At 42.9% G+C, this 21984-nt stretch overlaps 1 protein-coding gene across 1 annotated transcript; it reads left to right on the top strand.

Moving 5' to 3' along the window:
- The first annotated feature begins 1326 nt into the window (after positions 1-1326).
- ZNF217 (zinc finger protein 217) lies at positions 1327-21627 on the top strand. The gene is made up of 5 exons (XM_012645858.1): positions 1327-1411; positions 11828-13598; positions 17194-17310; positions 18110-19648; positions 21495-21627. Exons 2-5 carry the CDS (start codon positions 12209-12211, stop codon positions 21602-21604), a joined length of 3156 nt encoding a protein of 1051 aa, XP_012501312.1. The 5' UTR covers positions 1327-1411; positions 11828-12208; the 3' UTR covers positions 21605-21627.
- The last annotated feature ends 357 nt before the right edge of the window (positions 21628-21984 follow it).

Genomic DNA, 21984 nt, shown 5'->3' with positions numbered 1-21984 from the left:
TCCTTAAAATAGGGGAATATCACAGCCCTTTGGAATCAGAACCTTTTCTCGTCTTTCTTCCTTTCAGCAGGGGAAAAAAAAAACAGTTGGGAAATGCTTTATGTGAGTTGGGCGTAGCGAGGAGGGGGAAACGCTAGCTTCTTTTTTTTTTGTCCCCACTTTAAGCCTGGTTTCATCCAAATGGATTTCTGTCAAAACCAAGTAGATTCTTGGAACCTAGGCTAAATTTAGAAATCTCAAGTTATATTAGCACAAGCCCAGCCCTTTCAGGGAAAAAAAAAATCACAATTAGAGGAGAGCTTTATTTAGATACTAATTTAAAAACATTTTAATCATCTTCTCGACCTTCCTCACTCTTGAAGACAATCTGAAAAGGTGTTTTTTATACACAGCTACCTTCTGACCAGTGTAAAGGTTTTTTGTTTGTAACTCCGGGTGACCCAGGAGTTCGGGCTACCGGCCCCTCCCCTCGCCTGGGCACACCTTGCAAGGGAGGGAGGCGGAGGGGCAGGGACCTAGGTCTGCGCCTGCGCATTACCCACGTGGCCCCCCCCCTCCCGGAGTACCTGTCAGTGGAACGGCCGGGGCGCGAGCCCGCCACGTTAAGCCGGATGGCGGGAGGCGGGGAGCGGGGCTGGGGGCGGCGGCAAGGCACGCGCGTGCGCGGGAACCGCAGGGCGAGAACTGGGAGTGCGCGCGTCCGTCCGCTCGCTCGCGCCCCGGGGGCGGGGTCCACGGCGGTGGGCGGGGCAGGGGCGCGCCCGCGCGGGTCACGTGGGCCCGGGGGCGGGGCCGCGGGCGGGGCCGGCGGCCGGTGGAGGCCGGGGGCGGGGCGACTCGGAGCGGCGGGGCCGAGGGAGGGCGCAACAGCTGCTCCCTGAGCACTTTCTGACCCAACAGTCCCCCTGCGCCGGACGCGCCGCGCCACGGCGGTTCTAGGGACCCGCCACGGCGGCGCTAGGGACCCCCCGCGCCTGCACTGTCCCCGCGCGGACGAGTAGGGGGCGCCCGCGCCTTTGCCCCCGTGCGCACCCCCACCCCGCTCACCTTAGCCCCGCGCCCGAGGTGAGCCCGGCCCCCAAATCTTCTGGGCGGGGGTGGGATGGGGTGGGGGGGCTCCTTTTCGGAGGGGCGGTCTTCAAGGAGCGCAGCTCCGAGGCGCCCTGAGGGATGGCTTCGCCCCTCGCCCGGGGGCCCCGTCTGTTTCGGGGGGCCGGGTACGGGCGCGGAGCCCGGGAGGTGTCCGCACAAAAGGCCGAGAGAAACTCCCCGCCGCCTCCCCTCCCTCTGCCTTCCCCGCCCCCTCCCCTCGCCCGCTCCCTCCTCATTCAAACCCCGGCTCGCCCGAGCGGTGTCAGTTCAGCCCCGGCCGCCGCCGAGCGAGGAAATGGCCGAGGAGCCGGAGCCGCAGGTAAAGGGGGCGCCCTGGCCCGGCCCCCCGAGTCTCCTGGCCCTCGTTACCTCGTCCCCCCGGGGACCCCCGCGTCCCCGTCCCTGCTCCTCCCGTGCCGCTCCTCCAGGGCGCCCCCTCCGCACCGGCTCCCGAGCGGTTCCGCCGGCGCGGAGGTGTGGGGCGAGCCCCCGGCGCGTACAGCGGTGTTCTGGTGTCACACTCACCGCTGGAAGTATTCCGAATGGCCCGGGGGCGCGGGGGTCCCCGTTTTCTCGGTCAGCGGCCGGGGCGGGCCGGAGGGAGCCGGGGGCTGCGCGGGCGGGTGGTCGGCTGCTCCGAAAAGTTGGGTCGCTCCGCGGGGCAGGTCTCCCCGTTTGCCGACTTGGCCTTGGGGGGCGGGCGGAGGGGAGGGGGCCGGCGCGGAGTCCCCTGCGGTGGCCCGGGAGGGGCCGGGGCAAGTTGGAAACAGCCAAAACAATGCGTCCGAATAGGCATCCCCCGCAAACAATGGCCGGGACCGTCCATACGGGCAGGGCGGAGGGCGCGTCTACAGGGGCCGCGGGAGGGGCCGGGCCTCGCCGCGGACCTCCAGGCGCGCCCCAGTGACCCTCCCGCGCTCCCAAAAATCCGTCCCTGGGAGCCCCGGGTCGCCTGCCCATCCCTGAGCAGGCGGTGAACTGGGCTGCGTTTCCTGGGTATGTTGTGATAAGGTGTTTTTTTTTCTTAGTCTCTTTAAAGATTTAAAAAGAAAGCCCTCTTTTAATGCCCTATAAACTCTTAAAAGAATATCTGTACAACTCTCCATTCTAGTGGAGAGAATGAGACACTCAGAGCCAGCTGGAAGCAGAACTAGGAACTCTAGAGGGCAGGAGGGATTGAAATGTTAGCCCCAAAGTGTGTTTCTTCTTCTTCTTTTTTTTTTTTTTTAAAGGGAAGTTTCTGCCAGGAGGCGCCGAGTGGTGAAACTGCTCAGTTTCAGATGTAGAGCCCTCTTCACTCTAGATGTGCCCCCAAGTGCGAGCGGGACAGGATGGGGAGGGAGGCGCTGCTGGGGGCCCGGAGGCTGGATTCGGGGCTGCCTGGGCGGTCCCTGGTCTCGGGGATCTGGAAGGACGTCCAGGGCCAGGGTTTGAACCCACATTTTGGAATTCAGGGATTCACCGAAGACGGGAAGACGCATTCTTGGGAGGGTGGGTGGGGTGGGGAGAGCGGGGGCGGGGGAGTTTTCCGAAAGATTTAGTTACGGGAGCAAGAAAAAAAGTGGCCCACCAGTGGCCACTTCTGGGACCCCAGTATCCTGTCCACACTGGAAGCAGCAGTAATCTTTTTTTCCCTTGTTTTTGTTTTTTTTTCACCAAGAAAAGGATAGTCATTTCAAGACTTAAGGCTTTAGTGTGGTGTTCCACTTTCAAATTCCTTGAGCCTCAATTTATCTTTCTGAATCAGCCTATAGGGCTTGAAGCTTGGGACATTCCTAAACATGTGTTAAGTAACTGGCGGTTGCAGTGGTCCATTGCCAGTTTAGGGTCGTGTATTATTGACCACCGTGTGTACTACAGCGTAGCTGGTTTTCTAGATCGTTTGGAACCATTAAGCTGTATGTTTTAAGCAGCCTAGGTCTGATTTAGTTCAGGTTGATTCAATTATGTCTTCATCACTTTTGAGTTGGTTGAATGACTTGACATGAGATTAAGCTCAACAAAAGAAAAGGCGAGGTAACAACAGCTGCCGGCCAGGCCTGGCCACTAGGTAGGGGTCCTAGGAGGCCTTTTACCTTCCCTTTTGTATGTGTCAAGAAGCACATTTAAAATGTTCTTCTTTTACTGTACTTTTCCCCCCCTGAAGTGGATGGACTGCCTTGATTGATATCAAACAAGACTTAAAATGCTAAGTTTTATGATACTTTGAGAATGAGTAGTAGATCTAGAGTTTCTAAAAAGTCTTTATGTGTCTATAGTAACAAGTGCAGAGTAATGGCCTCATTGCTTTTTGTCTGAAATATATAACAGTTGAGCCACTAGTTTGTGCTTGCTTAGTTAATGTGTGCTAAGAACTTTTAAGGTGTGTCCTTAATGGTAGATAACTTTTTTCCTTCTGAGAAGTCATGTTTATTTTAGATACTGTTTTGTTCAGTGTTCTGGAGACTGTTAGCAGTGTTTGGGTTTTTTTTTTTTTTTTTTAAATCCTGGTGTTTTAGAAGTTACCTTCTCCCCCCAAATTGCTGCCATCTTTAATCAGTTATATAAGTATTAAATTCAAGAGGCAGTGACTTCTTATTTAAAAATTCAGTTGTCAATAGCTACAGGGCAGAGTTATAATTTGAATTGTTAGAATAGGATTAATAACCTGGTTGTTTGGAATTTTAATTATTTGGTGTGATGAGGAAGGGCTAGTTCTTTAGAATTGTGTATTTATTTGCCTACAGGAGGAGGAAATAGAGGACAAGATTATGACTTTTATTGGTGAAGGACACATGCTTTTCTTTAGTATCCTACTTCTTTTAATCCTTTTGTCTTCATAACACCTCCGAACACTTTGCAGTTTGACCTTTGCTGTTTTTTAATAACTAGTGAGATCGAAGTTTAGCAATTGTCTTGGGTTCATATTCCCTTTCACTTCTTACTCAAAAAAGGAACTAATACACCAGTTAGAAAAAATATGTAGAAAAAATTTTCCCCCTTTACCCTGAAGAATCTATTTGGATAATAGCTCAATTTTTTTTCCCCCGGGTAGTAGAGGAGGAAGGGGAGGAGTGAAGATTTTGACTTTGACTGCTTTTACTTTTAAGGTGGGGGTAGATTTGCATTTTCTTTGTAATCCTCCATTTTTGGCAGGGAAACTTCAGGAGGAATAGGAGCCCCTAATCCCCTTCCAGTGGACTTATTTTAGAGGAAATCTGAAAATAAGACTTAATCATCAAGTCACTTATAAACCGATGAAATAATTAAGGAATATAATGGCCCGGCAGTGACTAAGTCTCTCTATCTCCTCATTGCAGATACATGCTAATCACTTTTTTCTCTTTTAACAACATTATGAAATGGTATGTTTTTGCCACAGCAGGGTTGCCATTTCCCAACCCCAAGCACTCTTAATTCTGAGAAGCTTGATTAGAGCCTCAGGGGTCCCAAAAGATGCCCTGTTTTCCCACTTTATAAAATTACATTCTTTTCTTTTCTTTTCTCACAGTTGTCACAAACATGATACTGGTTGATAAGAACTTTTGAGTAGTTTTAAGGACTCTTGAGTGCCTAAAAGATACTACTTCAAAAAAGGATCTACTTTTATCTGATTCTCTTGTGAAAGTAAATGATTGGACCTTTTTAATGTTTTATATGAGGCTTTGTTTCCATTTGCTTAAAAAAAAAATTCAGTTTAGATTGTTTCATCTCACGTATGCCAGTATGGCCTGTGTGTTACAGATTTTGAAGTTGTGGGTATGATTTGTTTTAAATGGTTCATGCCTAGTTTCCTATTTCAGTTTAATCCAGTAGCAGTATGTTTAATGAATGGGAAAGGTGAAGCTAAAGTATGAGCAATGGCTAAATGTTTTCAAGTTTTAGAATTGTAAAGTAGGAATGAAAACATGAGACAGTCATATAAACTGATGAGCATTCCAATAGAATAAAATTAAGGTAATGAGATTTTAAATTACTGTAATTGGAATATATATAATAAAATAGTTTTCAAATGACAGGGGTGTTAAATAAAAACCTGGAAGGTATTTACAGAACAGCTACTGAAATGGAATTAAAGGAATCCCAATCTTATTAGATATTCTAAACAGTGAAGGGTTTACTTACAGCATGTAAATGAAACTTGTGACAATGGAGACGGCCTGATCCCCACACCTCATCTCCAGATTTTTGTGGGGAGGGGTGTTAACTAGTTTGAATGCATGTGGAAGAAAGAATGTATCACACAAAGACGGCAGGACATTTCTGAAATTGGGGGGGGAGGGAAGCCTGGTTATTAAATATAACTTAATGGCCTCATTTTGGGGGCAGTATAGATACTTTTCTGAAATGCTGATTTTTTTTTTTTTGGAGTAAGGTGATCTGGATTATTTTTCTCCAGCCGGTAATATAGTTAGACAAATTTGCAATGGTATGTGGGTCAAAGGTTTCTGAATTTAGACCACGAGGGCAGATAGAAATCTGACTTTAAGGAAGTGGAAGAACAGGGACCATTCTTTCCTAAAATCTGTAGCTCATGACGAGCAAACTCAATTCTTGTCCACATCTGTCTTCCAAATAAATAGGGGGGAATCCCCCATTAGCCAGCTGCCGCTGCAAATTACCCTTTTACATTTAACTTTGGGAATCTTTACGTTTGAGCATTTGTTGATTGACTGTTCCAAACATCCCCATTACTTCCTGGCCAGGATATCAGCATAACTGAGTTACTGGAAATTTGGGGCCAGTTTGGTAATTTTATGATAAAGTTGAGAAATAAAATTACTAAACCTGAAAAGACAGCTGAGTAAGTTGTTTGAGAGAATTAGTTTAATTTCTTAGCCTTTGTTCTTAAGCTTTACCAGAGTTGTTTTTGACCTCCACATGTCTCTACTAGAGTCAGATGCTGTTTTTTTTCTTTTTTTAATGGGTTTGTGGAGTGTTTTTGTATTGGTGTTCCATTAGTCCCTAGTGTGTCTGGAAACCTTTTGAATTTCAAATGTAGTTAAATGGACTGGAAATGTAGGCTCCAGTTATGTTCTTGAGTCAGTATTAGGAGAAATACTTGTTTTTACTTTTCCTACCTGTGTCAGGATCAGGATAATTTAAATAATTCAGTTATACCAGAAGTACTGTTTTCATTTCTTTTCTGATAAGCTTTTTCGGTTTATTATAAATCTGCTGAACAGTGATTGTATTATTAATGGAAAGGAGACTTTTCCCTTTAGTTTTGAAAGGAAACAGGTGACTTGGAAGAGCCAGACATACAACTTTAGTATTTATTCAACAAATGATAGGGTGGGGACTATTTAAATGTTGCTAAAGAGAGATCTTATGTCTTAAAAGATATTGCCCAAGATGGTATTTAACAATGAAGTTAGTTAAATTAATTGAGTCTAATTCAAAAAGCTCATCGTTTGATCTTCTGGAAAAAGTGGTATAGTGTGTAGTGGTGTAGTGTAATGGTCATAATTAATTGTGTGTGTACATATACATACAGTTATTTGTGTATACATATGTGTGTACATACACACAAGTACACATGTTCAGTGTTTTCTTTGTAGGGAGGTAGGAGTACAGATAAAGATAGAACAGTTTATTTTTTAATTTGCTGAAATCTCTTTTTTGGTATAGTTAGGCTTGTCAGATCTTTTCAGAATATTTAAGGTTTTACTGGTTAAGTAGTATTAATGGTAGAAACTGACAGATAGCAATGCTTAATCTTGCTTAATTAAAATAAAAAACATTGACTTCCCTTATAACCCTTTCAGGTCAAGATGGAGTTTTTTAAAAGCCAGTTGGCAGATTACAGTATCTGTTAATATTGAAACTAAAAGTAATATGTGATATTTTAAATTCTTATTAAGATCCTTTAACTGACCTTAACTGATTTGGGATGAATCAGACAGTTTCTAATTATGACACTCAAATATGTTAATGTGATTATATTTTTATAGTACTTTGGTTTCTAATCCTATTGAGAACTGATCATTTATAAAGAGTTTCAAGAAAGTGAGATTATTTCCTATAGGATCTTCCCACATTTTGCCTTTGAACAGTCTTTTGCATGTGAAGAATTTAGGTTGTAACATTGAATAGAAACTTTGAATATTCTAATCGAGGTTTTTTTGCTTAACTTTTTAGCCTCTGTCCACAGCTACATTAGGAAAATTGGGTTGACCATGTAGCTCATGGGTGTGACCTTCGTGATTTCCTTGAAATAGTGTTGAAGGATTTAAAGGATTTAAAACACAAACAAACCTGTAGCTTCTCACTGTTACTGTAGGTTGCTATGTAGAGTTTCCTCCAATCTAGTCAATAGATGTAGAAAAGATAGTATGTGTAAAATATAGAGGGAAAGCTTAGAGAAGAACTGTAAGCTTCCTAACCAGATCTTGGAGGTAATTTTGTAATATTAAGGATACAAATGCCTTGGCCAGAGAGTAGCAGTTTAAGTTGAATGTTTTAATAAACATTTATTTGGACATTTTAGTAACTTGGGAAAAAGTAGATCTGTAGGCAAAGTACTTGTATAAAAATATAATTTTTCCGTGTTTTTGACAGTTTTTGAGAGCTTTTGAATACCTTATTGCTCCATACTATGATATATAAAATATTCCATATCAAGAATTTAAGATACCCTGTTCAGCTGAAACAGAGAGACATGTTGTCTCTGAAGGTTAACAGTTTCGATACACTTGTATGTAAAGAAAAATATTTCCAAGTTACAGCAATTGTCAGCAAGGTGGCTGTTGGCCCTAATTTGTTGTACTTAAGCGCAAATTATTGTGCTTTTCAACAAGCGATGTATAATGTGTAATATTTGCTAATTTCAGGATCTACAGATAGTAGTAGAAGTCACAGCTTCAGTCACAAATCAGTGTCTCCCTAGCGCCCTAAAGAACATCAGGCTTATATTTCAGGCATTTATAGCAATATGGTTATCTACTGGATTTCAAAGATTATGTTGTGCTAAATTTTTTAAAAAGTATCTACTTAAATGATCACAATGTAAATTAAACACTAGGATCTCTCAGTATAGGGTTATATTGAGTAACTTCTTGACTTAGGTACCTTGAGGTATGTATAGGGCTGAAGGTTAAGTTCTGTTATTTACTTGAGTAAAGGTTTAGAAATGTTTTTAAACATTGAGAGACGTTTTTGTGAAGTAACTTTCAATAAGCTTAGTGTGTCCAGAATGCTTACTTTCTTGAAAACTAAAAGCATTAGAGTACAGTACGTGTTGGATTATAATATCCTCCCTTTTCCCCTTCGGTGCTTTGTCAAGAAAGACAGCAGGGTGGTCACTGTTGGCTGCTGTGTGCTGTACGGAAGGCTGAAGGGTCTTGGGAAGGCTCATGTATGTATGTGCACATACACACTAAAGCTGGAATGGCCATTCTTTATTAGACAGCGATTAGATCAGAATTTCTGTTAAGTCTTTATTATTACAACCACTTTAAAGATTTTTGTTTAGCAAATTCGTTTTAAGTGATGTAAACGTGGTTTAAAGTATTACTCATTGTTTTAGAGTTTAAGGAAGTGTTTTGTCTACATACGTTTTAGTTTCTAAGTGGAGAGCTGGGGGCATTTGCTATCAAAGATTTCCCCAGCACGCCCAGCATTTTTGTTTTGGTGGGTCATAAGGAGAGTGGGTATAAATCCAAGTGATGGCAGTTTTTGCTTGTGCTGGTCAACTTTATGGTATGATTAAATATGATTCTTCTTTTACATTTTGTTACACTACTGAAGTTGCAGAATGTCAATTAGATGGCAGCCATAGATAGTCATGTAGACATTTTGGTGAACATTGGAGTTAATTTTAATATCTGATCATTTATGGTTAGTGACTGCGGCCAAACATGTGCATACTGATTCTGTGCCTGTACCAATTATGTGATGTTTATTCACCAGGTGTTTGTTGAAGGCCTAACTCTGTGCCAGGTATTGGGGATAGCAGTGAACTAGGCAACAAGGTCTCTGTCCTTAAGATCTAAAAGAGGTGGTAGAGAGAGACAGTTGCAAGCAAACAAATAAACTTGGGCAGTTTCAGATCTTGACGGAAGTTGTCAGAGGAAGTCATCACCGAGCTGGGCATGGCGTGTGCTGGGCAGTAGTCAGGGAAGGCGCCTCTGCGGTGAGCAGTAAGGATTACCTGAAACCAGGTAGTCTAGGACTCAGGGCAGTTGGACACAATTAATGACTATTAGGATCTGTTCTAGAAGCTTCCCTGAAGGAAGAAGTGCCTCTGTTTTGCTGGGAGGTTCTTCCCCATCTGGCCACACAAGAAGACCTGTTGGCCTAGGGTACCCTTCCCTCACTGCCAGGCCTCCCAGGCTGTTCACCCTCCCAGGCAGACCCAAGCTGTTCTTTCTCCTGAGATCATTTCCCACTGTGCCTCCTTTATCATCCTTCGCTCCAGTGAAATCTCAGAAGGTCTTGTGTGACAGGGTGATGGTGACTTCCTTAACCCAGATATTTGAAAATTTCAGAGATAAAAATTGGAACCAAACCGTATTCCTGAGTATTTCCAGTAACCAAGTTAGGCTGTAAGTTATGCTGTTACTCTAGGGAGGGGTAGAGGGAGTAATAGGGCTATACCTGCATCATCTTTCTAATCAAGAAATTGAGTGTAAGGTTGGTGTCTTTTTTTTTTTTAAAGAAAGGACATCTGTAGAAAAGTAGACTCCTCAAAAATTTTAAAATTTCACAGATTAGTTAAATTTCTGACAATAACAAAAAATAATGTTGAGGCCTGACATGGGGACTGACTTTGATTTTGCCAAATGAGGACATTAAAAAAAAAAAAAAACCACTATTTGCTCTAAACCACTATGTCATTTTTTAGAAAAGCGTATTTTAGCACCTAATAGGAAGGACCTCAAATAAATGACAATCTTTATTCAAATTGAATTGAGTCTATGTGGCCTTATGTAGAACTCATTGAATGGTTTCTCTTTTTCTCATTTAACTGTTGGACAGTGAAAATCATGTAAGTTTCATAACTGCTTTTCTAGAATATGTGCTGTTCATATTAAAATATTGTCTGGGACATTGGCATTCAGTAAGTACTTGTTGAATGAGTAAATGACTACATAGAAACCTAATTTAGCAGTCCCTTATCCAAGTATCATCTAATATTCTGATTAGCAGAGTCATTGAACATTTTTTTGAATGTGTAAATCTATCCCCATGACCATAGAATTTTGAAATTCTCTGGGCCGTCCTATCGTTTAACCAATGGTATTAAATAGATTTAGAAAGATGAGAGGTCTGTGGTGGTGACATCTTTACAGTTGTGACTTAGCCAGACTAGAACACAGGCCTCTGGAGTGTTCTTTTCTGACGCCCCACGCTGGTGACCAGCTGGTGTGCTTAGCAACTCCATTGTGATTGCCACAGAGACAAGACTGAGAAATTAAGATAAAAAACTTCAGTAAGTTCTTTCTTTGCCCTAATCTTTGATCTGCAGTCTTATTTAGAAAAGCTTAATGCTGGAGATCTGATTTATTCAAAACTAAAGATAACGAGGAGTACGAGAATTCCTTTTTTGGAATGGGAAGGAGGGAAGAGCCGTTTCCTCCGCTTCTACTGAGCCTAGGGGCCTTGCTCTTTGAGGAAGTGGAGAGAAGGAAAGTAAATGTTTTCTGTTGTTGTGTTTGTACGTTGCCTGCAGTGGGAGTAGTTTGCCTGTCTTTTTGTTTTCTTTGGTAGAATTAATTGATTGAAGTTTCAAAGTAGTTGGGACTATTTAAAAACACCTCTTACTGCTTTCCATAAAGGTAGAGGGTATTGGCTTGAGAGATTAATTTTTCTCCAGGAGTGAAAATTCGCTTCTTAAGTTAGAGCCACCAAGCTAAATAATCCGTCTTCCACCTGGCCAAGGCCTCAGGTGAGAGGTGGATTAAGAAACGAGAGGATCCATTTTCTGATGAAAGACTGAGCTATGCTGGTCCTGCTGTGTTGAGGGTTTTAACTTAAATGTGTACATTCAGAGAGTGGCTTTGTGTATGTATTTCCTCATCTGTTGTCTGGACCAGGAAGTCCTACCCAGCGCTTACTGGAGGCAGAAAGTTGTTGAAAGCAAACTGGGATTTGGACAGTGGGGTGAGGTTTGGAATATCCAGTGAGCCACAGTGCATCAAGGTTCTCTTGGCCAAGACGAGTACCCGTCTCGAGGGGTTCCATGTTTCCTGAATGGGGATGTTAGGAAAGATTCCTGTTTTTGTGTGCTTATGTTGCTGAGCTCTGTATGTGTTCTCTTCCAGTGTGCTTTTGGGCATTTGTGTTTGTTGTATGTAGATTTGTTTGTATACAAGACAGTTTTAAACCCTGGCTTTCAAATTTTACTTGAGAAAGTGGTTTCATTTTGTCATCTTTACTTTTCACAGTTCTTACAGTCTTTAGGCTGGGGAGGCTGTTGAGCAGATACACATGTATGTTTTAGTGGCATTTAAAACATAGTCAACCGAATTTAACAATTGCTGCCCTAAAACTTGACATTTTAGATTTAAATCAGTAAAGCGTCATGTCTTAAGTTCAGCTGGATGAAATTCTGATTTAATAAGTGTACCGACTGGATAAAATGCCAATGATTTAATTAACAAGCATGTTTAACAGGATGCACTGTATGTTAGTTAAAGTGAAGCAACTGAATTGGTCGCCTTCTCTGCCTCGTGGAAAAGACCCTATGAATCATCCGCGCCAGCCTTCTCTTTTCTCTGGGTGTAGCTAACCGTTCCTATTTTTTTTCCTCTAGGGTTTGGAAATCCCTTGTCTCCAGGTTGCTGGGATTGACTTCTTGCTCAGTTGAATCACTCACTCAATGGAGACAAAGAGAACTAATGCTTTGTGCTGATTCATATTTGAATCAAAGCGTCGGGGAGTCTGTATATGCCTTGTTTGTGGAAAGAACCAGTGGTACTAGCACTGAGCTTCCTAAAACTTCTGAAGATAAGAAGTTAGAGGACTATATACTTTGTTTTGAACTTTTATAATAAATATTTGCTCTAGTTTTGAAGCCCAGGGCTGCTGGAGGTGTGAGTGACAAGTCTCACAAGTGGCCTTATTCCAACTCCGGAAATTCCCCAAGGAAACTTTGAGATTCTTGTTTTTTATAAAACCTAGAGTGACAGGAACCATGCCAACCCAATCCCTCTTAGTGTACATGGATGGGCCAGAAGTGATTGGCAGTTCTCTTGGCACCCAGATGGAGATAGATGATGCCATGTCCATAAAAGGGACCACTGCTGTTCCTTTCAGAGCTACGCAAGAAAAAAACGTCATCCAAATAGAGGGATATATGCCTTTGGACTGCATGTTCTGCAGTCAGACCTTCGCGCATTCAGAAGACCTTAACAAACATGTCTTGACGCAACATCGGCCTACCCTTTGTGAACCAGCAGTGCTGCGGGTCGAAGCTGAGTATCTTAGTCCTCTTGATAAAAGTCAAGTGCGAACAGAACCTCCAAAGGACAAGAATGGCAAAGAAAATGAAGAATTTAGCTGTGAGGTATGTGGGCAGACATTTAGAGTCGCTTTTGATGTTGAGATCCACATGAAGAAACACAAGGACTCTTTCACTTACGGGTGTAACATGTGTGGAAGAAGATTCAAGGAACCGTGGTTTCTAAAAAATCACATGCGGACACATAATGGCAAGTCGGGGGCCAGGAACAAACTGCAACAAGGCTTGGAGAGCCCAGCAACCATCAACGAGGTCGTGCAGGCACACGCGGCCGAGAGCATCTCATCTCCTTACAAAATCTGCATGGTTTGTGGCTTCCTATTTCCAAATAAAGAAAGTCTAATTGAGCACAGCAAGATGCACACCAAAAAAACTGCTTCCGGCCCCAGCAGTACACAAACAGGCTCTCCACAAGAGGGAATGCCTCCTCCGAGGGAAGAGTTCCTGCAGTTTTTAAACCTAAGACCAAAATCTCACCCCGAAACGGTGAAGAAGCTCGTGAAATGGATACCTCAGCTCGACCCGTTCACCACCTACCAGGCCTGGCAGCTGGCGACCAAAGGAAAGGTCGCCGTCGGCCAAGAAGAAGTGAAGGAGTCGGGGCAAGAAGGAAGCACCGACAATGACGATTCGAGTTCAGAAAAAGAACTTGGAGAAATTTGGAGCGTGACTAAAAGCCATTCGGAAGGTTCTGGAAAGTCCAAAACAAATAAAAGTTGTACAGGCCTCTCACAAGATAAAGAGAAGTCCAGACACTCCAACGGCGAAGTGCCTTCTGTGGACGTGGACCCAAAGTTACCCAGTAGCAAAGAGAAGCCGACGCACTGCTCTGAGTGCGGCAAAGCTTTCAGAACCTACCACCAGCTGGTCTTGCACTCGAGGGTGCACAAGAAGGACAGACGGGCGGGTGCCGAGTCGCCCACCATGTCTGTCGACGGAAGGCAGCCTGGGACGTGCTCTCCAGACCTAACCACCACTCTGGATGAAAATGGAGCCGTGGATCGAGGGGAAGGTGGTTCTGAAGATGGATCTGAGGATGGGCTTCCTGAAGGGCTCCATCTGGGTAAGCTGCTCTGGCGTGTGCCGCGGCCCTGTGTTCGCCTCCCAGGCAGCGCCTGTGGGGAGGGGGGTTTGGAGAACCAGGGTGAAGCCCAGGCTCTTTGTGGCAGCACTCTGTATAAGACGCTTAGCCTCTCAGGGCCTTAATTTTCTCATTTCTGTAATAACGGGGTTGCGTTAAGAGGCCCATCAAGTTTTCTCCTAGTTCTGAAAATTCTGTGATTTTGTATTTCTCTCCCAACACACATTTTTTGGTACATTAGCCTAAAGCGCTGTTTCCCAACTGGGACGATTTTGCCCCCAGTTGACATCTGGCAATGTCTGGAGACGTTTTGATTGTCACAGCTGTGCAGTGGTGTGTGTTGTGCATGCAGCTGGCATCCAGTGGGCAGAGGCCAGGGACACTGCTAGACATTCTACAAGGAACAGGACAGCACCCTCATCAAGGGATGATCTGGCCTGGAATGCCCATAGTATCAAGATTGAGAGATTTCACTTAAAGTTTTTCTAGCATTCCTGATCTTATCTCTAAAAACAAGCTATCTTCACATGCAATTAACTTCACTGTCTTATCAAGGCCCAGTTCTCATAAATTTATTCCAAATGAGTTTTCTAGTGGTCACAAAAGGTACTGGGAATGATTGTCACCTAGAACAAGAATATTATTAGAGAAACCATTTGGTGCAGGCTGATACCCCATCCTTAATGTTTGGGAAGCTAGTGCCCATTAGCAAGTTAAATCAGTAACCCAAACAATTTGTCCCTAAAATACAGGGAATGTGAACACATCAAAGATATTTTTGAGAAACCTCATTTTCTTAGTAAAAATTTCAGTATACTAATGGCATTTATGGAAACAAAACTGTCACTGAAGGCACGCTCACATTATTTCCTGAGCCGCAGCGGAATTGTGCAGGGCAAAGGAATCCACCTGTGTTTGGAGTCTTGCTATCCTCACTTCAACCAGAGCTGCTCATGTCTGTTTAATATTTTGTTTGAATAAAGGATTTTGCTGCTTAAAACCATTTTAAAAAACCCTAATGTGTAGGACATTAATCAACAAATGAATGATGGGCACATGAATTGGTCTCAGAAACATTATCGTTTGTGAAAGTGGTCTTTGTTTAAAACAAATACCTTCTTCCGATTCTTTCAGTGTAACTTTGCTGTGTGTTTGAAGTTTTCTGTGAACTCTGAGACCCATGATGAATTTTTCATTGTTTTTTGAGACAGGATCTTACTCTGTTGCTCAGCCTGGAGTGTAGTGGTGCGATCATAGCTCATTGTAGCCTCGAACTCTTGGGCTCAAGGGATCCTCCTGCCTCAGCCTCGCAAGTAGCTGGGACTACAGAAGTGTACTACCATGCCTGGCTAATTTTTCAATTTCCTTTTAGCAATGGGGTCTTGATATATTGCCCAGGCTGGTCTTGAACTCCTGGGCTTAAGTGATCCTCCTGCCTCGACCTCCCAAAGTGCTAGGATTACAGGTGCGAGCCACTGTACCCAGCCAGCCACATTATCACCTTGACCAGACAGTATTTTGGACTCTTCACTTGCTTTTAAGCCAGTGCCCAGTTCTTTTTCAGATCATGTGATCTATGTCAGAGCAGTAGTTTTTACATCAAATATTTGGGATGTTTTGAGTTTCCTGAGACACAGGAAACCTAGCACTTAGCATACTACAAATCTTTAGTTTTCTGAAATCTGGAAAACACATTATGATGTCTCAATGACATCATAAAAAAGGTTTTAATCACAGTTGGCAAAGTGGTTTCTCCTAGTACCAGTACTGTACTAGTACAATGCCCTGAAAGTAATGAAATGGCCAATCACTAGTAGGTGGCGTGGAAAACTTGGGCTGGTTCATCAAGGTGGATAGAATACCCAGTCATGGATGGGAGCGCCGCAGCTTGGCATTGGGTTCTGGTTCTACCACTGCATTGTTTTGTGACCGATTATATGTTGCTTACACCCTTCTTTGCCCCGATTTCCCTGTTTGCAAAATTGGCCTATGATCCTTGTCTTCCACCTCCCAAGGATAATTTTAGCAGCCTATTTGTAAAAAGTTCATACTCCTTTAAAGAACACTGTAAAGTTAGAGGTGATGCTGAGAGAGCGGGAGCCAGGGACATGTGGAAATGCCATGTGCTTTGTTCTCAAGTAAAGGCACTTCATAGCTTTCTGGATATGACGCAACATGCCATAAATCCTGACACATGGTTGGAAGTAGGAAATTGCAACAAGGTGCAAACCCAGCTAGTTGGGTGTGATTGTAAGAAAGCAAGCTGGTCATTCTGTGTTTAGGGAATTGATTTTCCTAAACGTGTATTACTATGTGGTTTCTAGATTTATCTTGCTGTACTATCATTGGCTTTTTTTTTTTTAAATTTAAGATCATAAAACTAAATTTATTTTTAAAAGTTTTTATGTCACCTTTTTAGATTAAAGGTTATCTCTGTTTTAAAGGTGGACGTACACTTTCCCTAGGGGGGAGTTTAGGGATAACAGAGATTGTATAGTCCGGTCTTTGTTACACTTGAAAGCTCACCAAGGTCTGCTTATAAGCTACTTTTTAAAATTAGTAAGCTGCAGGCAATCTAGAGTGCAGAAATACAGAAGGAGGACAGAAGAGGCCTTTCGACTGGACATAACAGTTTTGCAAGGCAGAATGGCCAGTTCGATCATGCTAAAAGTTCAAGAGATGGCCAGACCTTTGTTGTAGTCATTCCTGTTACGATGTACGTGATACGATCTACAACAGAGGGCGTTTATTTAGACTTACTCATTTAGGTGAGGGGTATTTTAATTGCTGCACATCTGACTGTCTTGGAGGGCCTTGTGTGTGAGTCTGATGAATCAGGCTTGGACTTTGCTCCTCGCGAGGCGCTGTTCTGATTGTCCCGTGAAGATTGAGGCTGAGGGCCTAACTCGTCGTTTGGGGACAGATTTTGAGTTGTCAGATGTATTTTGCCTACATGAGTGCTTGTGAGCAATACAGTCTGCTTTCCAAAACTTAGCTAAATTTTGACAAAGTTTCCCGTATTTGCCCAGTGCCAGACTTTCTTTTCTGTTGAAGATTAAGTTGTGCTTGCTACCCTCTAGTGGTAACTTGTTTAATCTTAAAATAAGCTTATTTTTCGAAACCCTGGTGGTTAGGGAAATTGACGATTCACACTGGCTTATTTTTCTAAATTACTTATTGTGAAGAAGGTGGCTTTTCCAGCCATACTGTACGTCCACCTTCAGTTGGCAGGTCCTGCTCGCTAAGAAATACGGAGAGAACAGGAAGCTGCCCGTGCAGTTTGGTCTGTTAAATGATCTTTCTTGTGATTAAGGCAAACAAAGAACTGAATCTTTAATAGTGCACTTTGCTATTCCCAGAAAATAAAAAAAATCAAAAACACAGGCATTTTATGAAACTTTAAACAGTTTCAAAACAGCATTTGGTATGTTTTTAGCATTTTTGGGTCTACCCCAATCCCAACATAAAAAAATGATTTCATGCTTTCCAAATACGCTTATATCAAGAATATTTAATTCAGCATGTCTTATACATGTATTTCAGCTGTCTTATAAAATATTTTTGTTTCTGCTTTAAGATAAAAATGATGATGGAGGAAAAATAAAGCATCTCACATCCTCAAGAGAGTGTAGTTACTGTGGAAAGTTTTTCCGTTCAAATTATTACCTCAATATTCATCTCAGAACCCATACAGGTAAAGAACTTCTTTTTTTTTTTTTTTTAAAGCATGTATTAGTTAAAAGAATTATAATATAGTTCTCTACTTTTTTTTTGTTCAAATATTCTGCTAGATGCTTGGAATAGTGAAGAATAAATGTGTACTGTGTTTATTGCAGCTGTTATTTTTATTCTTTTAGTACCATTGTCACTTGAACTGTTCCTGTTTTGAAGTTAATTTTTTGTTTAGTTTGTGATTATTGTACCTGACATTCACATCTTATTAAAACTTCATATTTTTTAATGCCATATCTTTTTTATATTTTCATGATTTAGAATGAAATGAGAATATATTTAGTAGTCTTTCTTTAGATTGTTAAAGCTGTAGCACAATTGGGCGGGAGGCTGCATAGATTTGAATTTTATCTCTTGCCCCGCCCCGGCCGGCCCACAAAGATGAATTTCATCTTTTCCATGTACTAGCTGCAACGTTGGGCAAATTATTTAACCTTTTTGTGCTTTTAGTTTTTTTAGCCATAAAAGTAGAATAATAATAATCACTTCATAGGACGGTTATGAAGATTAATAAGTTAGAATTGTTGCTATTATTTTGTTTTTTCTATCGAAGGTATGTATTTGTACTTTCACATATTCAGTATAATAAGGGTGATGAGGTGAAGAACTCATGAGAAATCCTGGACATGAAGATTAGTAGATTGAGAAGGGAAAAGGAAGGGAAGCCTGTATTTTCTAAATAATGGATTCTTCTTGTTTCCACAAATCTATTTTGATGCTTTTCATAAACTTCTATAATATAGTGCCATTTCTTGTTTTAGGTGAAAAACCATACAAATGTGAATTTTGTGACTATGCTGCAGCCCAGAAGACATCTCTGAGGTATCACTTGGAGAGACATCACAAGGATAAACAGATAGATGTTGCTGCCGAAGTCAAGAACGATGGTAAAAATCAGGAGACTGAAGATGCACTATTAACCGCTGACAGTGCGCAAACCAAAAATTTGAAAAGATTTTTCGATGGTGCCAAAGATGTTAAAGGCAGTCCACCTGCAAAGCAGCTTAAGGAGATGCCTGCTGTCTTTCAGAATGTTCTGGGCAGCGCTGTGCTCTCACCAGCACACAAAGATACTCAGGATTTCAATAAAAATGCAGCTGATGCCAGTGCAGACAAAGTAAACAGAAATCCTGCCCCTGCTTATGTGGATGTGTTAAGAAAGAGATCAGTAATTGAACCTCAGGCAAATAACCTCATCTGTAAAACAGAAGAGGATGTTGCTCCTCCTCTAGACGGCAGCACCGCCCAGAATGTCGATGTCGGCCCCAAAGAGAAGAAAGTGGAGACGGCAGCAGATTGCAAATACAAGCCGAGCACGGACTCTCCTGACAAACCTTTAAATTTATCCCTCGGGGCTCTTCCCAACTGCCCAGCAATTTCTTTGGGTAAAAATGTAATCCCGAGCAGCACCTGTCCATTTTGTACCTTCAAAACATTTTATCCAGAAGTTTTAATTATGCACCAGAGACTGGAGCATAAATACAATCCGGACATTCATAAAAACTGTAGAAACAAGTCTTTGCTTAGAAGTAGGCGTACGGGGTGCCCGCCAGCTTTACTGGGAAAAGATGTGCCTCCCTTGTCTGTTTTCCCTAAGCCCAAGCCCAAGGCTGCCTTCCCAGCGCAGTCCAAATCCCTGCCCTCCGAGAAGGTGAAGCAGAGCCCCCCGGGGCCGGGCAAAGCCCCTCTGACTTCAGGGATAGACTCTAGCACTTTAGCCCCAAGCAACCTGAAGTCGCACAGGCCACCGCAGAGCGTCGGGGGCCCAGGGGCCGCTGCCACCAGACAGCAGCAGTCCGAGACGTTTTGTAAAACCAGTGTTTCACCCGCAGCGGATAAAACAAAAAGACCTGAGACGAAATTAAAACCTCAGCCCGCCCTCGGCAGCAGTAACGTCAATGGTTCCACCGACTACCCTCCTAAGAACGACAGCCCGTGGGCCCCCCAAGGAAGAGACTATTTCTGCGGTCGGAATGCAGGCAGCGCCGCGGCGGACTTCGGGGAGCCTCTTCCCAAGAGACTCAAGTCCAGTGCGGCTGCTCTAGACGCCGACCAGCCTGGGCCCAATTACAGAAGAGCCTACGACCTCCCCAAATACCATGTTGTCAGAAGCATCACGTCGCTGTTACCTCAGGAGTGTGTGTGCCCGTCGCCAGCGTTGCCCCCCAAACCGAGGTTCCTGAGCTCTGGTGAGGTCGACCCTCCGAATGTGCTGGCTGTTCAGAAGCCCTACGGTGGCTCTGGACCGCTCTACACCTGCGGGCCAGCCGGGAGTCCAGCTTCCAGCTCAGCGCTAGAAGGTACTGCGTTAGAGGCATCGTGTTTGAGTTGCACTTGTGCCTAAGTTGCCTGGTATCTAATCTGTGTGTTCTCAGTGAAGGTGGTACCACCCCCAAGGGGACAAAAAGTTCTTGGAGTCCCATAGAGAGAGGGAGAGAACCATTTTCAGATACAGCAATGGTTTGTGGTCCTCCAAGGCTCAACTCTACAGGATTAAATCTTTCCTCAGTATTTAATTTCTCTTGCTAATTTAATTTTTCTCTGTTGTTGGATTGATCATGAGAAAAATGGTTGGGAACCACTGGGCTAATCCGATCTTTCCTTTGGCATTCCAGGTGCCATTTAAGGCCCCGCTCACCTCACTTCGTTGTTGCCTTTTTCGTCTCTTGCACGTTTGTGTTAGGCTCAGTGCTCAGTCCCAACCTGCTGCTTCACACGTTTTACCAGCCCCGCTGGGCCGTGAACTTGTTCAGAGCAGAAAGGGTGTCTTGCGTGTGGAGCTTTGGGTCCCATGCAGCCCTGCCGCGAGCCTCCCCCGTGGAGGAGCGTGCGAGGGGTACACGGTAAATGCCACACGGGGACCCTCGACCTGTCGGGAGCAGAAAGTGTAAGAACTGCAGGTTGAACAGTCCTTTTGAACAGTTTCAACATTAGGACGTTTAGGGTTGTACTGCCTAGTTACCCTTCGTTAAATACAGGCAGCCCTCTGTGTCCGCAGTTTCTGCAAGTGTGGATTCAACCAACTGCAGGTCAAAAATGTTGAGAAAAAAAAATTAGATGGTTGTGTCTGTACTAAACACGCACAGACATTTTTCCCTGTTATTATTCCCTAAACAATACAGTATAACAACTATGTCCATGGCATTTGTATTGTATTAGGTATTATAAATAATCTAGATGTGATTTAAAGCATACAGGAGCATGTGCATAGCTTATATGCACATTGTATTTCAGGGACCTGAGCATCATGGGTTTTGGTATCCACAGGGGTCCTGGACCACTGCCCCATGGATACTGAGGGGCAGCTGTATTAAGTGAATTTAAAGAATGACATTTTCCCACATAGGAAAATCATTAACCTTGTAGATGACTTCAGTGTTCTTCCATAGAAACGTTTTCCTGGTGGTAGCATTTCGTAGAGGTGCCTGGCACATACCTGTGCACATAAAAAGGTAGATCAGAGTGTCCAGGGACATGTCCCTCTTGGCAAACTTGATCAAACCGCAACACCTTCTTTTATCTGATATAAGCTCTGCTGGTTCTTGCTGCCCCAAAGAGACAAAATCGTTTTAAACCTTTCAGTTTGTGTTAGTTTCAAATTAAGGATTCACTGTGGTGACAACACTCTGTCGAGGATAGCTTGATGCCGATTGGTCTGGTAGGGATAGCAAATTAAAAAACAATTGCTGTCACACACTCCAGTGGATTTTATAAAAAATTGTAATGAAATAGTAATTTTTGCTGCCTTTTGATTAAAAGTATCCATTTCCCTCCCATGGTGCTTAAAATAGACAAGAATCAAGACTTTGTCGGAAGTCAAGTCCTCTCTTAAATATTTTCTTTTAAAGCTCTTTTTCTACATACTTTTGTTCATGATGCCTATAGGTTTAAAATACTTTATGCTGCCTCTTTTTTTTTGGCTTTTGATTCTTTCTAATGATAGCCTTGGAACCTTGATAATCTTAGCTTTAGGGACTTCAACAAAATTCTGTGCTAACAAATGTTCTCATAAAAACAATTCAGCTGTAACTGTGCAAACACACGGATTTATCGACGTTAGGGAATTTTGAAAATATAACAACCCCTATATTTCTTACCAAATTGCTTGACTTTAAATGCCCCTTTACCCTTTTTTTTTTCAATCAGGAAAAAGGCCTGTGTCGTATCAACACTTATCTAGCAGCATTCTGCAGAAGAGAAACTATGAGAATTTTATTGGAAATGCACATTATCGACCAAATGACAAAAAAACTTGATTTCTTATTTTTAGGGAAAAAAGGTGAGCATGTGTTTTAATTAAATGTATTGATTTTACTTAATTGAAAATAAACCATCAAACTTGTCCAACATAAATTACTTTTTAATTTTAATTTTGATTTTTTTTTTAAAGCTGTTTTAAAATCTAGAGTGCTCAGGGCCATTGGATATCAGTGGTGATAATAGTAAAAACGTTCCTAGTGACTGGAATTTACTTGGTGCTAGGCACTGAGTGAAGTGTTTTATAATCAAGATCTCGTTTAATCCTTGTTACAGCAGGGGGCATTAGGTCTGGGATCAGCAAATTAGCTTCCCACCTGTCTTTGTGAATAAAGTTTTATTGGAACATGCCATGGCCCTTTGTTACCCGTCACCTGTG

The sequence above is a fragment of the Propithecus coquereli genome, unplaced genomic scaffold (assembly GCF_000956105.1).
Source record: "Propithecus coquereli isolate 6110/MARCELLA unplaced genomic scaffold, Pcoq_1.0 Scaffold237, whole genome shotgun sequence".
Classification (NCBI taxonomy): Eukaryota; Metazoa; Chordata; class Mammalia; order Primates; family Indriidae; genus Propithecus; species Propithecus coquereli.
Note: the sequence above shows the minus strand (reverse complement) of the source record. Positions and strands in the feature narration are given on the sequence as shown.

Bases quoted from the DNA above. Each gene is read 5' to 3' on its own strand.
- ZNF217 (XM_012645858.1), top strand. From the start codon at position 12,209: ATGCCAACCCAATCCCTCTTAGTGTACATGGATGGGCCAGAAGTGATT. The intron at 17,311-18,109 runs GTAAAGAACTTC...TTCTTGTTTTAG, and splicing joins TCATCTCAGAACCCATACAG to GTGAAAAACCATACAAATGT. The intron at 19,649-21,494 runs GTACTGCGTTAG...TTTTTCAATCAG, and splicing joins TTCCAGCTCAGCGCTAGAAG to GAAAAAGGCCTGTGTCGTAT.